Source organism: Lutra lutra, chromosome 4, assembly GCF_902655055.1.
Source record: "Lutra lutra chromosome 4, mLutLut1.2, whole genome shotgun sequence".
In the NCBI taxonomy this organism is placed as follows: Eukaryota; Metazoa; Chordata; class Mammalia; order Carnivora; family Mustelidae; genus Lutra; species Lutra lutra.
Genome location: NC_062281.1, coordinates 45,740,259 through 45,757,393, shown reverse-complemented (window position 1 = coordinate 45,757,393; position 17,135 = coordinate 45,740,259). Strand labels below are relative to the sequence as shown.

General features: G+C 39.0%; 2 protein-coding genes across 2 annotated transcripts in view; both read right to left on the bottom strand.

The window, feature by feature from the left end:
- Positions 1 to 11,083, bottom strand: part of C4H8orf88 (chromosome 4 C8orf88 homolog) — a 47,125-nt gene extending 36,042 nt beyond the window's left edge. Inside the window, exons 1-3 of the mRNA XM_047728084.1 lie at positions 10,955 to 11,083; positions 3,694 to 3,792; positions 1,640 to 1,713 (exon numbers count right to left, since the gene is read on the bottom strand). Of these exons, the coding sequence (XP_047584040.1) occupies positions 1,640 to 1,713; positions 3,694 to 3,766 (147 nt within the window). The 5' untranslated portion in view covers positions 3,767 to 3,792; positions 10,955 to 11,083. The remainder of the gene's footprint in view (positions 1 to 1,639; positions 1,714 to 3,693; positions 3,793 to 10,954) is intronic.
- LOC125097250 (uncharacterized) lies at positions 10,951 to 11,728 on the bottom strand. Its single transcript, XM_047724873.1, has 2 exons — positions 11,623 to 11,728; positions 10,951 to 11,534 (listed from the first exon to the last, which is right to left on the bottom strand). The coding sequence occupies exons 1-2, from the start codon at positions 11,726 to 11,728 to the stop codon at positions 10,951 to 10,953; spliced, it is 690 nt and encodes a 229-aa protein (XP_047580829.1).
- Between the last annotated feature and the right edge of the window lie 5,407 nt (positions 11,729 to 17,135).

The window sequence follows — 17,135 nt, the reverse complement described above, 5'->3', positions numbered from 1 at the left end:
AATTAAATAAACAAGACAAAATATTGAAATCTGACAATAATAAGGCAAGGATGTAGAAAAATCAGACCTCTCCTGCATTGCTCATAAAAATCACTTTGGAGAGTAAGTTAGCAAAAAATAATAACATTGAAGATAAGATTACCTGTTAACTTACTACTTCTACTTCAGTTTTATAATGCAGAGAACCTCTCAAACATATATAAGATATAACATTTATGGATGTGCACTGTAGCATTATTATAAAATAGAAACAAGTACCACACCCACCAACAGAAAATGAAATTAAAAATATGGTATATTAATATATAAAGAGTTTTTTTATCAGCACATATAGAACAGCTTTATTCATTTTAAAAGTTGCCTAATATTCTATTTATTATGAACATAGTAATGCTTCTGCATGCAGAATCTATTTCTGGAAGGATCTAGGTGAGAAACTGGTACAATGGTTAGTTCTGATCAGAGGAAGCTGGTGACTAGGGGATAGAGATTGCAGGGAAATTTGTCACTAAATGCCATTTTATATGTTTTCAACTTTAAATTTTGATTATTAGTTGAAAAATTAAATTTTGATTATTTTAGTCGAAAATTATATTAGAAAATTTAAAATATAAACCTGAATGCAGAAAGAATGGCAAAAACACATGTGGGTATAATACTATATATATAAAGTTATAAAGCAGTTAAAACAATTCTATTTTTTGTAGCAAAAGTACTAATACATCCTTGGAAACAATAACAAATTGAGTATAATTTGAGGACGGTAAGGAGGAAGGTGAGAAGAAAACAGGATGGTGGAGGGGCACGGTCCACAGGCACAGCCAGGAAAACTGTTGTATGATGTATGGAGCAAGCACTTACTACATGCCAGACACAGTGCTAAGATTTTGGAAGCACTGACTCACTGCTATCTCCTCCTAACACTTACCTGTGAGAAAGACAGCTATCAGCCCCATTTTCAGGTGAGGAAACTAAGGCTTTGAGAAGTGAAAGAAATCACTCATGTAAGGTCACAGGGCTGGGAAATCGCAGGGCTGGGGCTCAAGCTCATCTTCCCATCAAAAACTTGGCATGTGGCTGTGTGCCCCTTGGGCCAGCCACCCCCTCTCTGGGCCCATCTCTGGGATAAGACTTACTGCACACATTTAAGGCAACACGTGGGGATGGCAGGGAATAGGATTCCACTGCACAATGAACACTATTTTCCTATACCATGTAGGGGGTGAGAAGTGGAGGATGAGAAGAAAATGGGTTAGTGGAAGGATAAACAGGAGTTTTGAAAAATATGTTAGGTTTCTTCTTTAACATTTTGGGGGAAGAGGGGCAGAAGGAAAGGAAGAGAGAAAATCTTTTCTCACAACCCTGAGATCATGACCTGAGCTAAAATCAAGTGTTGGATGCTAAACCAACTAAGTCACCCAGTTACCCCTCTAACATTTTCTAAAACAAATAAAGCAAAATGTTTAGATTTGAAAATGTTGGGCAACAGGTATAATTTTCTTTAATATATTCTAGAAATACAACATAACTTTTTAAAGAGTACATAAAATACCTTGCACAGTACCTAGCACAGCACCATCTAACAAATGTTACTTTCCAGTCTGCAATGCTTCATTTTATTATAATTTCTAAGACTTACTCTGCTAACTCCACTTTGTAAGCACTGAGTGTTGCATGAATATTCATTCTGAAAGTTGAAAGGGAATACTGCTCCTGGTAGAAGGGGAAAAAAAAAAGAAAACTACTTTAAATATCCATTATTTCAATAAATGATATACAACCATCCAAAACACTTAATTATCCAGGATATTCTAGGTACTGTTTTGAACTGTTTTCTGATAATTGATTTACTTAACAAATATTTATTAAACACTAAAGAATATCAGCCACTGTGTTAGGGGATGGGTTGTAAGTGTAAAAGGAGTTCAGAGAGTTTTAGAAGAGTTCATGGTCTATTTTATTTTATTTTTTTTAAAGATTTTATTTATTTATTTATTTGAGAGAGAGAGAGAGAGCACAAGCAGGCAGAGAGGCAGGCAGAGGCAGAGAGAGAAGCAGGCTCCTCACTGAGCAAGGAGCCCGATGCGGGGCTCGATCCCAGGACTCTGAGATCATGACCTGAGCTGAAGGCAGCGGCTTAACCCACTGAGCCACCCAGGTACCCCTCATGGTCTATTTTAAAAGAGAAGCTCATAAGAAAATTACTATAATAAAAACAAATATGAGGGATACAGAGAAGATATTAGGGGAGAGCAGAGTGGGCTTTGTGATACAGAGGGAAAAAGGAATTTCCAAAAGGAAATAATATTGGGGTGCCTGGGTGGCTCATTGGCTTCAGTGTCCAACTTTTGGTTTCAGCTCAGGTCATGATCTCATGAGTCGAGCTTGGTCTTTCTCTCTCTAAAATACATAAATTTTATTTTTAAAAAGTATATAATTCTATCTGGATCTTAGGAGAATATAATTAAATGAGAGACAGGTCCACTACCTTTACCCCCTATAAAAAACTTAGAATCAATGAAAAACTAATCTGTACAGATTAGGGAGTGATGGGCGCTGCAAAAAGGCTGGTCACAGAAAGGAGCGGTGGCCAATGGCTTTATACCCTTCCCTTTAGGAGAAAATCTGTGACCTGACCCAAAACTACTGCTTCTTCAGCACACCAGAAGGAGCTGGCATCAACACAGTTAAAGCAATGGTCCAGAAGATCCCTAATATCATTTGTCAGTCCTAAGTCACAGCCATTTTTCAGAGGAAACACAACCAAAACAGAGACAATCTTCCTTGTAAGAGGAGAACAAATAGAAAACTGAGGAACTGGTATCATTTTTATCTTTTCTGCTTCATCTTTGCACCTTTTTTGAAGAAGTCAGTTACTCAGTTGAACACATGAAATTTTTTTTTTCCTTTTTCTAAGAAGTCAGTTACTCAGTTGAACACATGGAATAAAGAGTATTTTAATAGGATGGTGACAATATTATATATACATTATATATATATTATATATAGTAATATTTAGGAGATATATATATATATTAACATTTAGGAGTCATACATACACACATATATATATAAACCTAAGTTAAAATACAGAAGTCATTCTGGCAACAATGAAAAAAATAAATTCCAATTAAGGAAAAAGTATTCCAAAAATCTGTCCAAAATACTAGTTTAACAGGCAAAAGAAAAATCTTTAATTTTAGAAATTTTTGTTTAAATTTCCTGAAAAGTGAGACTCTATGTCCTAGCAAAGCCCTAATCTGTAACCATTGTTTTGTTTGTATTCATTCATTTATTCATTCATTTATATGCTGTTAGGAATTATTTTTAAAGGTTAATTCTCCAGCAGGATTGCTCTGCAGTGAGCATAATTTCAAGGCATAATTTGTATTGAGAGTATCATTCTAAGCAGAAGCAGTTAACCATAAAAATTAGACATTTAAAAAAGTACACAAAGTTGTTGGGAGGCAAGAGCTGTCCTTCCTACATTTGTTAGTCTGATAGACTAGGTAGACTCATAGACTATTAAGAGTCTTTCTCTTTGGTTTTTAAATTTTTCAAACTAACAAGATCATTAGTTTTCATTATTTCTTACCCACCACAAACAATTACTTCATTTATTATTTAGTCTTTCAAATACTACTTAGCCATTAAACAATTAATATTTAAAGATATGTACCCTAGATTACTCACCAGGGGGAGAAGTCAGATGACGAACAGGTCTTGCTGGTTGAAGCGGTTTACCAATCAATTTTTTGGTTTCCATTATCACAAAGACCTTGAGGTTCCATACTTTAGGAAGAAAAAATGTATCTTATCTTTTCAACAAGATGATCAAGAAGCTTTTATATTCATACATACACACACACACACACACACACGCAACCACAACATTCATTTGAAGATAATTTATTTTATAAGTTAAGGTGGAAACCTTAGACCTCTTTACACCATCTGTCACAATGGAACATTCACTCTTTTGAAACATTTTCCTCTCATAACTTCCCTGACTCTTCTTTTGGTTTGTTTCCTATTTCTTTGACTACCTCTTCTAACTTCCTTGGCTTATTCCTCTTCTTTTCTCCAGTTAAATTTAGGAATTCTTCCAAATTTGGCTTTGATCTTCTTCCTTGACCTCAATTATTCTGATGATTTCAGCTACCCATCTACATGACAAATACACCAGAATCTATACATTTAGCATCTACCCCTCAAATTCCAATTCTATTTTTTAAAATATTTCCATTTACATCTTATCACAAATACCTCAAATTCAAGATATCAAAAATTAAATTCAATACTTTGACTCCAAAGATGTTCTCACCTCTGGTATTCCTTAAAGCCTTCAACTCTCTCAGACCTTTGGTTAAATAAGATCTAAATAAGAGACTCCATACTATAGTTAATCTCTAATTCCTGTCCATTCTACTTCCAAAATATTTCTCAAATCTATTTTCTTCTTTCTCACCACTACTTTCTTGGTTCCACAGTAGTTCTTAATTCAACTCACCAATCACTCAGTCTGATTTAAATACTCCCTTCTCACCCTATTTTCATGGGACACAGTGAATATGCCTATATCATGACATTAAAGAATATTGTACTATATTATAATGACTGATTTGTCTTTTATACTTACAAAAGTGAAGAGCAGATTCTTTAAGTGAGGAACAGTATTTTCATTCACCCTCTTTCCCTGGCAACTAACACAGTACCTGGACTGGATCCAAAGTAGGTGTAACACAAGCATTTGCTGAACAAATGGGTGAATATAACCTCTTTCTCGCCAAACTATGATCCCTTTACACAACACCTGCTTTAAAAACTTCAGTTCCTATTACATCCTGGATTATTCATAACAGAAACAGAAGCCAACATCCACGTGTCATGCAGAGTAAATCATTTATCTAAGTTACATTATTTAAGATTCAGAACAACTCTATCAATTAGGCCCAATTAAGAGTTAGAGTTCAGTTCTCAAGTTGGCCTGTGTGGGTTCATGTTATGGTTTCAGCACCGAGTGATGTAACTATGGAAAACAATAGCATCTATCTCCTAGGTTTGACGTGAAGACTAAGCAAGATATATGTATAAAGCATTAGCACAGGGGCGCCTGGGTGGCTCAGTGGGTTAAAGCCTCTGCCTTCGGCTCAGGTCATGATCTCAGGGTCCTGGGATCAAGCCCCACATCGCATCGGGCTCTCTGCTCAGCGGGGAGCCTGCTTCCCCCTCTCTCTCTGCCTGCCTCTCTGTGTACTTGTGATCTCTCTCTCTCTCTGTGTCAAATAAATAAATAAAATCTTTAAAAAAAAAAAAAGCATTAGCACAGTGCCTGGTACATATTAAGAGCTTAATAAATGTTAGCTGTATTTTTTTTTATAATCCTAATTTTAGATATAAGGCTTGGAGAAATTAGATAACTTGCCCAAGGTCCTGAATCAAGGAAGTGATGGCATGTCCATCTCCATGCTTCTGGCCACTAAGAATTAAGAATCTTGTCCAACCTTTTTCTACCTGACACCCAGGCAGACCTGAACAGGTTCTGGTTAAGTACCCTTATGTGCTCACAAAACATCCCTGTGTCTATCCTCTTCCAATGTAGTTCTTACTGCACTAGTTGCAATTACCTATCATCTGACCACTAAATTACAGTTCTCTCACACAGGTGTATCTCCAGTGTCTAGCACAGTGCCTAGAACACTGTGGGTATTTAATAGATTGTTGAATTCATACGTGTTTTGTCTCACCATGTATTTATACATTCTGGAGTTCCTTCCCTCTCCCTGCTGCTCTTCTCCCCAAATGTTATTCATCTTTCAAGACCAAGGTCAAGTTCCTATTATTTCCTTGGAAAAAATATCCTCATGTCTCAATAGTAATGGAAAATAAAGTAGTTCATCTGAAACTTTCTAGTTCCTAACAGATAGCTGACAGTAAAATAATAATAACAATAAGTTATATTCTTATCTTTCTTCTTCCACTACCCCTACAGTATTTTATTATTTATTACAGTAAACCTATTACATGCCCATATTAGACTGAGTTATTTGAGGCTAAAAAAGAACTAGATCTTCTTTATCTTTGTGTGCTAGTACCTGCAACATAATTAGTTTTATTAAATCAATCTATAAATTTAAATACCTCTTAAATATAACTAAATCTTCTGGTGCCTGAATAGGACACAGCCTTCCAAATTATTATGCCTATTAAGACAAAGCCTAAAGTAAAATTCCATCTGACTTTGTATCCACTCATTCAGAAGCAACTGTAATCATATGATTTTTAAGCAGATTATTACCCTAAATGACTGTTTCCCTAAGTAAAGAATAGAGTTAATAACTCCCTTTTAGCTCCAAAGACATGCTTTCTTCTATTTAAAAAATGGACATAATTCAAATGTAAAATCATAAATTTTTCAACAACCTCTCAAAGTTAGTACTGATAACTAAACACAAAATAGTTACTTTTTCCTAAAGTTTGGAGATAAGCCAGCCAGTATTCCAAATTAATACCTATCAAGTTTTTGTAATGTGTCTTTTAACTGGTATTTCAACACGGCTACTAACAAACTTCTAAACAACACTAATGCTGTCTGTACTTGTTGGCAATACAACTTTGATATAATAAGAAACAGAAAAGTTATAAGCGTATGTAGCAAAAAAAGTATTTCAGACAAATATTGAATATTTTCTATGTGGAAGGAAAAATTTTAAATAAGGACCAAAAAGCAATCTAATATTGTGTTAATGTTTATCCTAAACATTATAATTAGAACCCTAATACTAGTATGTAGTAACTTTCCATCCTGTTTCCCATATGAAACTAACGAATCAGAATACAATAGAGTACTGTGGCACACACTTTGTTTTTCATTGCTCAGCTGAAATTTAGTTGATAGGTTGTAAAGTCCTTTCCAGTTGCTGAGCAATGCAAATCCACAGTATTCAAACTAGGGATTTTCAAGAGTTGGGGAGTTACAGAACTATTATATGGTTTTGCAACATAAGTACATAAACAAAAAATAAAAGATCTTTTAGTATCACCTACCCTTTCAATTTATAGTAGGAAAACTAAGCAAGAGCTGCAGATATATAAATTCATATAAGTTAAAGAAATGAGAAAAGATAATGCCATATAGTATTCTATTTAATATTTTTTTAAGTAAACTATGCCTGCATAAAGACACTGATAGTATAGGGAATAAGTATGGGATACACAGTATACAACAGCATCATGCTACAGTGTTATTAACGGAAGAGGCAATTATTTACAGTAAGTATCACTGTAAAACTGATCCATAGGCTCATAATTTATGAAGAACAGGATGCCATAAACCAAAGCCTAATTCTCAGTTTAGGTTAAAAATAGTAAAGATTTAACTGAATTACAAAATCATTATACAAAATAACTTTAATTTTAAACTCTAATACCTGCCTCACTCACCCAATGTAGATCTCCAAAAGTTTCCTTTGAAGCTACTAGAATGACCTAGGGTAGGCGTTTATGGCATCAACTGTTACAAAGGACAATACTTGCAAAAGAAAAAGAATCCTACTTATGACCATGGATAACAAGTAGTGGGCCAATCATGGAGTTGTCTTTTAAACTATGAATACACAGCCTTGTAGTATAAATATTTTTTAAAGAACATTTTGATCCAATGTCTCAAAAATTTAATTTGATTAATACATGTTGAGAAATAGCTATTGAATAAAGTTTTTTTCAAAGTTTACATATATTTAACAAATCATCTTAAAAGGACAACTGCTATGAATAGAATATTGATCCACACATCAGGAAGCTTTAGCCAGGAAGCTTTGCTATTCTACATCTAGCAATACTTAACAATATCTTGGGTTCTTTTTCTGTTTTAAAAAAAAAAAAATCAAACTAAGTATGAACCCTAAAGATCAACCAATTCTGAAATTATAAATTTACCTAGAATTTTCTAAAATACAGTATAATGGGATAATAAGGACAGATACTGACCAGCTGGGACATAATCTTACTACACAATATATACTATTCTTTTTTAATTCAAACTCCATTTTTTGAGGTCCTATTACATGCCAAATTCTTTACAGATATTTCACTTAATTCTGAGCCATATGTAGAGAATCATTATTAGTAACCTTATAGATGTGAAATCTAATACTCAGAAAAATGAGAGAGATTCTCAAGTTCGCATAGTATATATTTGGTAAAAATGAAAATTTAACTATAAAGGTCATGTCCTTGTCTCTAACTTGCATGTTTGTTAAGTAAAAGAAAGACATCTGACTCTCTAATCAGTAAAAGAAATCCTAGTCAGTAAAATGAAAGACATCTGACTCTCTAGTATTCCACTGCTTATTGGATTTTTTTTAATGAATTATGAGAAGGGTCATTTATATATAAAGACTTGCTGAATAAACTGATATGTACTAATAATTTCTATTTCCTCAATTTATCATTTTTCTTAGAATACTAAATAAATTATAAGATTACTATGCTTACTTCATTCTGTAGACATGGTACAGTGCCCTACTTATCATGGGTCACAACATAAGAAATATACATACCAAGTACTGTATTTAGAAGCCGGATACTATACTTAAAATTTCCAACTTAAATTCTACATTGCTTTAGACAATGCTGATGGTTTTGCTGCAATTAAGAAATAAGATCAGGGGCGCCTGGGTGGCTCAATCAGTTAAGTGTCCCACTCTTGATTTTGGCTCGGGTCAGGATCTCAGTGTCCCAGGATCAGCCCTGACTTAGGCTCCACACTCAGCGGGGAGTCTGCTGGAGATACTCTCTCTCCCTTGCTCTCTGCGCCCCCCAAACCCGCACATGCTTTCTCTCTCAAATAAGTCAATGTTAAAAAAAAAAAGAAGAAGAAGAAGAAGAGGGCACCTGGGTGGCACAGTAGGTTGAGCAATTGCCTTTGGCTCAGGTCATGATCCTGGAGTCCTGGGATCTAGTCCCCAGCTCCACCGAGAGTCTGCTTCTCCCTCTGACCTTCTCCCCTCTCATGCGCTCTCGCTCTCTCATTCTGTCTCTCTCTCAAATAAATAAAATCTTTTAAAAAAGTCATATAGATGAATGGATATACACATACATGTTTATAGATGTATATATGCACATATATCTATATGTACACACACAAATAGGTATATTGGAATATTAAGCCATAAAAAAGAATTCTGCCACTTGCAACAACATGGATGGATCTAGAGTATAATGCTAAGCAAAATAAGCCAGTCAGACAAATTTCACTAATGTGTGGAATTTAAGGAACAAAGGGTAAAGAAAAAAAAAAAAAAAAAAGACGCCTAACTATAGAGAATAAACAGGTGGATACCAGAGGGGAGATGACTGAAGGGATGAGAGAAATAGGTGAAGGGGATTAAGAGCACACTTATCTTGATGAGCAATGAGTACCATATGGAACTGCTGAATCACTATAGGATACACCTGAAACTAATATAACACTGCACATTAACTACATTGGAATTAAAATAAAAATAAGATCATATAAAATTAAATAATCTGAGAAGTGAAAAGACCATGTTTTCATCTACTTCATGTATGATTCCTATATGATAATCAGATAGGATTTAATCTCAATTTTCTTTTTTAAAAATTTTAAGATTTTATTTATTTGACAGAGATCACAAGCAGGCAGAGAGGCAGGCAGAGAGAGAGGAGGAAGCAGCTCCCTGCTGAGCAGAGAGCCCGATGTGGGGCTCAATCCCAGGACCCTGAGATCATGACCTGATCCGAAGGAAGAAGCTTAACCCACTGAGCCACCCAGGCGCCCCAATCTCAATTTTCTACTTCAAAATACCATACAGAATTAGGATTCCTTGAAACCACAAGCTGCTTGCAAGTAAACTGCACAAACTGATTAAACTGACAGACGAAAAGTAATATAAAGGAAATACAGGGGAGTAAGAGATAAATCAATTGTGACTTAGGTGATAAAAGATATTTTATATTCCACATATCAGGCTGCCACATTCAGGAAAAGTTAAAACTAAACTATCAAAAAGTTTTAAGAGGAGAGAATGTCCCATAATATTTTCCATTTCATGCCTTCTCTCTTCACAACTGACCAAAAAAATTTTATTTTTCTCCGTGGGGTATCTTTCAATAGAAATAAAATTTACCACTTAAGTAGGATAAAACTGTCCAGATAATGGGCTCTTGTGGATATGTAATTGATGTAACTGTCCTTTTCTGCAACTTTGCCTAAATTATCAGCAATTAAACCTTTTGACACAAATACTGAATCATCATGTTGTCAACCTGAGGCTGTTACATGTCAACTACATCTCGGTTTTTTTAATGGCATATCTTTACATAGAAATTATGCGGTATATCTTCATATACTTTCATGAACCATTCGATTTTCCTCTGTGAATTAACCATATATGGTTTCTTGGCACCTTTTTTCCTGCCGGGTTTTCTTTCCTATTGAATATAATTTCACCTAATTAATTATTAATTTGCTGTTTATTTTATTAATAAAAACAACTACAATAATGTCAAGGAAAAAAATCTGCCCGAAATTAGTTGTGACGGTGCCAGGGGACGGGGGACAAAACGTCTTCAAACCACCCCGCCACCAAGCACCGCGTCCTGGGACAGAGGGCGCTGTGTACTTAGCTTTCTCTGGCGTTTATGTTTTTCGTTTTAATACGCCCTCAGCGGAGTAACTCTCCCTCGGCCACTTGCCCCTCGCCGGGTGTTCCCACAGCCGTCAGTCACCACCCTTTCCTCTCGACGCGCTCGCTCCCTCACACTCTACCACCCACCTTAGGGCCCTGCCTGAATTGCCCCGCCCGACCCCAGGTCCCCCCTCCCTCACAACTTTCCCGGCGCCCGACCTCAGACAGGGCGCCCACCGCCTCCTCACACCCGGACCCGACTTCTGCCCTCCCAGTTCGGCTTATCCTCCCCAACCACTTACCGCCTCAAGATCGGGGAGGATTTCGGGGCAGCAGCGTCGCCGCGCTCAGCCCAAACGCGGCGACCCAGCGCCCCGCTGCCCGTCGGGGAACGGCTCTCGCCGCGCGTCTGCTCGAGGCCGAGGGCTGCGGGGATGGCGGGGGCGGGGCCGACGGCGGCTCCGAGGGGCGCGAGGCGGGCGCGGGGCGGGGCCTTGGGTGGCTGGCCTCGAGCGCGGCCGCAGCCCCGCGGGGCCAGAACCGTTAAGCCGGTAGCGCGCGCGCTTCCCAGGGCGTACTGGGTGCGCGGGAGCGGCACGGAGCTTCTGGCCGCCGCGCGGTGTGAGGAGGAGACCGGGGGTGGCCTCTCCCAGGTGCTGGCAGGCGCGCCCGCATGAACAGCCTTCGGGACCCCAGTCAGCGGCCCTGCTTGCCCGGGACGGGGAGGGCGAGCGGCGGGCTCCTGGCAGCGACTGTGAGCGAGGCCGCCTCTGTGAGCGAGGCTGCCCGCGTGCTGACGACTGAGTGCCGCCCGCGTCAGAGCGGACGGCCGACCCCGACGGGGCGGGCGGGTGTGCCCGCCGCGGAGGCGCCCGGTCCGTGCTGGGATTCCGGCGCTCAGAAACGGTCACCGGGCAGGAATACTTATCTCTGACCGCCGTCCCGAAAGACCGAGATTAGTTGAAGCAACTCCATCCGAATCCTTTATTTTCAGTCTTCACCCTTTTTCTTTCATTCACGTTTTCTCTGTTCTCGGAGTGTCCCGTGTGGGTGCCAGCAGCAGGCTGCGGGGACATGGGGGCGCTACACGGGAGAACAGGATAGTCCTGCCATCACAGGGCTCAAAACCCTCTGGGAGCCTGAGCTAGGGGGCACTGCGGTAGGCCGTGCTAAGGACCGTGGCGGAGGAACAGGTGCAAGTTGGGAGCACAGTACAAGGGATGCCTAAACAGACCCTTGGGCCTGGGGTGTCGTTTTCAAAGCAGAGCCCGGCTGGTGTGTTGCATTTGGCAGGGGGAAGAAAGCAGGGAAGGAGGAAGCGCAAAGGAAAAGATGGCTTGTCTGGTGTAGAGTCACTGGAGTTAGGGAACCGATAGTGGGGAAACGAAACAGGAGCAGTGGACGCGAATTAGGTCCTAAATTTTTCATAGTTTGTCTTTTTGAATATTTGAAAGATCATTCTGACAGCAGTATGGTAGGCAGAGTTTGAGGACAGGGAGGTAGAGCAAGATGAAACAGGCTACAAAGCGGCTTCCTTGGAGGCATTTGCAATAACTCCAGGCAGAAATTATGTCATACAGGGAATGAAGATCTGAGCGATGTTGCCGCGGTGAAATCAACAGTTTAGTGACAGACTGGATGGAAGGGGTGACTGAGAAGAGAATCTAGGTAACTCTTGAGTTTCTGACTTGGGCAAACAAGTGAATAGCTGGTAGTATAAGAGTTGGAAATGATGAATTCAGGGTGGGACTCCTATCAGCTATTTTATAAATTCAGAAAATATATACCCATACATATATAGGCCTATACACATACACACATATGTCATAGGCATATAACAGACAAAATGGAACATTAGGCAAGGGATGCTGATTGAGAAAATTTGTGCATTCTGGAAAGAAGTATTTAGAGAACTTAAAAGACAAGTAACCTCCAAAGGATGCTATGTAAACACAAAGAAAGCTTGTCTAGAATGGGATAACTAAAGAAGGAATGCCTCTCTGTAAAGGGATCATCTGAGTACACCTTAAAACACATGCATAATAGGAAAAAAATGTCTAGTTAAGCAGAAGAAATCTTAATGCCCTGGAACAAGAAAAAGAGTTTGCAAAACTCAGAAACTGACATGAGATCAGTATGGCTAGGCAAGAGAAAGCAAGAAGAGACTATTAAAGATGAGTTTGGAGAGAGGGAAAAGCCAAAATCATACAAGGCTCCAGTAGGCAGGTTGAATTTTACTATAAGAGCAATGGGACGGTGGGGCAGTAACATGATAGGATTTATCATTTTAAAAGGTGTGGTTTCAGAATTACTTTCATACATAGTTATTTAATGTAGAAATGGCTTCCAGGAACATTCCTATCCCCAGACACACCACACCTGGCATGTCCTATGGCACGGAGCACCAGAAGTCTGTGAACAATGGAGTCAATAAATCCTTCCAACACCCAGATGTAGAAAATTTTAAGTGTAGGTTTCAGTTCTCATCAATCTAGTCAAAATAGAAGTTTTCTTCTTCAAGAAAATATTTAGGGGCACCTGGATGGCTCAGTTGTTAAGCATCGGCCTTCGACTCAGGTCATGATCCCAGGGTCCTGGGATTAAGCCCCACATCGTACTCCCTTCTTTTTTTTTTTTAAGGTTTTTTTTTTTTTTTTAATCATTTGACAGAGATCACAAGTAGGCAGAGGCAAGCGGGGGGGGGGGGGGGGGGCGGGGAGGGTGGGGAGGCAGGCTCCCTGCTGAGCAGAGAGCCCGATGCGGGCTCGATCCAGGACCCTGGGATCATGACCTGAGCCAAAGGCAGAGGCTTTCACCCACTGAGCCACCCAGGCGCCCCCATACTCCCTTTGTGGAGGCCAAGAAAAATTAAGGCCATCCCACCTCAGGTTTAGCCTTAGCATTAAGTACAGCTATCTCAGACCCCTGGGCCCAAGGGCTGAACTTTCCCCTATTTTACTTTAGTTCTAAGGAGCCCCACCCTACTTTAGTTCCAGAGACCCCTACCCTGCTTTAGTAACAGGAACCCATAAATACCCCTGCCTTAACTAAGCTCCGGGTCCAAGTCCCTACTCCGCTGTGTCGGGTATACTTGGGCCCAAGCTTAAGCTTGTCAAATAAACCCTCGTGTGATTGCATCGGTGCTTGGCTCCTTGGTGGTTTCTCGGACGCAAAAACTCGGGTATAACACCTTCTTGGCAGAAAGCCTGCTTCTCCCTCTCCCACTCCCCCTGCTTGTGTTCCCTTTCTTACTGTATCTCTGTCAAATAAAATCTTTTAAAAAATTTTAACAATATAATGTATACAATTACATATTATACAATTATTTTGTATATATTACTATATGAAATCAATAGAAATTATTGTGACAAAAAAGTTAATTTGAAGAAAAAAATTTTAGACCAAACTAAAATCAGTAATCCATTTAGAGGAAGAGGTAAATTTTAAACAGAGGTAGTAGATTCCAAAATTTTTTAGTAATCAACTGAAGAAGAATGAATCATATAATACATTGAAAGTTTGGAAAATTTATTGTTGACTTGGCAAGAGATACTGGCATCTACAAAGGATAATCTAGAGCTCATAATACACTTCAACAACAACAGCTTGACTAGTTAGCTTGACTAGTTAGCAAGTACTTTCAAGAATATTTAAGCTTAATCACACTGATCAAGAAAAGCTTAAAATGCTCGAAAATCATCAAACTCATATAAGAAATTCAACAGGTATCCCCAACTTAGCAATACACTAAAAACTGACATGTTATGACTACATAAGTTATGATTAAAATTAACTTTTCTAAATTTTCAAAAATAAAAAATTTTGATTAGCTATGCTGCAGAAAATACCAAATTATTTACTCTCACAAAGGAAATGCATTATAAAATTGTCAGATAAAGAGGCAATCGAAATACATAAAAGTATAAACATAGGGAAAAATAGGGTGGTTCAGGCAGTTAATTAAAATACTTTTATGGGGGCGCCTGGGTGGCTCAGTGGGTTAAAGCCTCTGCCTTCGGCTCAGGTCATGATCCCAGTGTCCTGGGATCGAGCCCCACATCAGGCTCTCTGCTCCGTGGGGAGCCTGCTTCCTCCTCTCTCTCTGCCTTGCCTCTCTGCCTACTTGTGATCTCTCTCTGTCAAATAAATAAATAAAACCTTTAAAAAAAATAAAAATAAAATACTTCTATGGATTTTTTTAATAGCTGGTACTTGTCAGCTTTTAAAAATTTGTAACAGGATGCCATTCTCTCATTCTAAGTAAATACTTACTTTGGTTTAAAGAAAGATTTGGAGAATGGATTGAGGAAAAGCAAGAATGGAAATAGGAATCCCGAGAAGGATAATTCACAGTTAAATGAGTCTTTTTATTAAGTAGAGGTTTTTGTTACCATTATATTTTCATATCTTATTTGACCTTCACAGTACCTTCCTTTAAGTTAATAAAACCCTGTATGAGCACAAGTAACACACATAAACTGGTTACCTGCTCTCACGAAATGTAGTGTCTTTGACAGTACAGATTCACAAACAGAAAATTACAATGCAAGAAGCTAATTGTTCCTATAAAGGCACTCCCAGGGCATGTGCGTGCCTGATTGGTGCTACTGAAAGCCTGAGGAGTTGGGAAAAGCTGAAGAGGAGGCATTGTCTAGTGTTTACCAAATGATCTCCTTACTAGCCTCCTGCCAGTAGTCTGTCTCTCATTCACTTATTCCACATTTACAAAGCATTTTATGGAGGATACATACTCACAGACGCACACAGGCATATAATCATTAGAACAAGTCATTAAAAAACCATAATAGAGACTTGGTTCTATTCAGCTTAGCTCAGAGGGAAAAAAAAAAAAAATTTTGAAGACCTGTGCCCGTTAGATGCCAGGCACTGAGGATACAAAGACAAACTGAAATAAGACAGTATGACTGAGGAACAATCAGCAAGAAGAGAATGATAGTCTTGAGAGTACCTATCAACTAGGGGTGCTGGGTGGCTCAGTCAGTTAAGTGTTTGGCTTAGGTCATGATCTCAGGGTGATAAGATTGAACTCCTGGTTCGGCTCTATGCTCTGTCGGGAGCCTGCTTGAGATTCTCTCTCTCCCTCATGCTCTCCTCTCTAAAATAAATCATTTTTTAAAAGAGTACCTATAAACTAATAAAATAAATTGTAGTATATGAAGTAGTTAGAAGTATATACTTGGAACAGAAGTAGTACAAGGAAAGAAATAATTCTATTGGGGGTGACAGAAAGAAGAGGGATCATGGAAGGGTTCCAGGAGGAGGTACTGCCTGAGTAGAATTTTCAAGGATAAAAAGGAGTTTACCAACTTAGGGATATTCCTTGCAGGAAGAAGGATATGTGCAAAGGCATACAGAAATGAAGCAATAGTGAATACAAAAATCCTAGTAATTCAGCACTGCAGAAACATAAGATATGAGGCCCTGCTTGAATAAGTGGTTCAGTACCACACTACATAAGGATGAGTCTTTTATCTCCTAAGGGTAAAAAGAGACACTGAAGGACTTTAGATATGAGAAGATCATACGTACACCTAAGTAACTGCTGAGAATGGTCTGAGGAGAGGGACAGGCAGTAGGCATAGCAAGAACAGCAGCAGAGGGATTGGTTCATAGACCTTTCCAGTAGCCCAGGCAGTGTGGATGAGAACAAGGAAGGTAGGTCTGCCCATGAGGAAAGAGAAGTGCATGAACTTGAGAGAATAGAGGAGACCTGATGGACTGGAAAGGCTGTGAGAATGAGAAGTGAAAATGGCGATGCCAGTTATTGATGTGGGCAGCCAGAGGGGTAGAAATAAGAAAAAGATACTGTGAGTTTCCTGAGGAATGAGGGACTGTGATGGACCTAGAGTGTAGGTGGAGGGAGGGGACAAAGGTAAGAATAGGTGAGATAAATCGTCTGCTATGAGAGGAAGGGGATCAACTATGGAAAGTATGATAAAGGGCTTTAGGATTTTGAAGTTTTCAAGTAGTATCTGTGGGAAATTTGCAGGAGCTGCTGGAGACAGGTCAACAATGCTGAGGAGCAGGTGAAGGTGAAAATTAAAAATCGGGGGCACCTGGGTATCTCAGTTGGTTAAGCATCTGCCCCGCTGCTCATGTTTTCTTTCTCTCTCACTCTGTCTCTCTCTCAAATAAACACATAAAATCTTTTTTAAAAAGGAAATTAAAAACCTATAGTGGTATTAATCTGTGTGTTTGTGGGATTCATTGGAAATATAGGAGAAGATAGACTGGAAGATAATTGAGAAACTGGAAGGGCTGAAGGTAATACTCATGAATAGTGGTATGAAGGGAGTGAGGATTTTGTCAGGGTAGAGGAGGAATAGGGCCAGAGAGTGGGTATCTGAGCATAAGAGTTCAGAGATGGAGTGCTTCTAAGTATGAGCACCCACCGTACTGCTAGAGATGAATAACAGAAGTGGAATGGAAGGTCATTCGACTTGAGGGTATCAGAACTGAGTC

Bases quoted from the DNA above. Each gene is read 5' to 3' on its own strand.
- LOC125097250 (XM_047724873.1), bottom strand. From the start codon at position 11,728: ATGTCCCCGCAGCCTGCTGCTGGCACCCACACGGGACACTCCGAGAAC. The intron at 11,535-11,622 runs GTTGCTTCAACT...CCGGAATCCCAG, and splicing joins AAATAAAGGATTCGGATGGA to CACGGACCGGGCGCCTCCGC.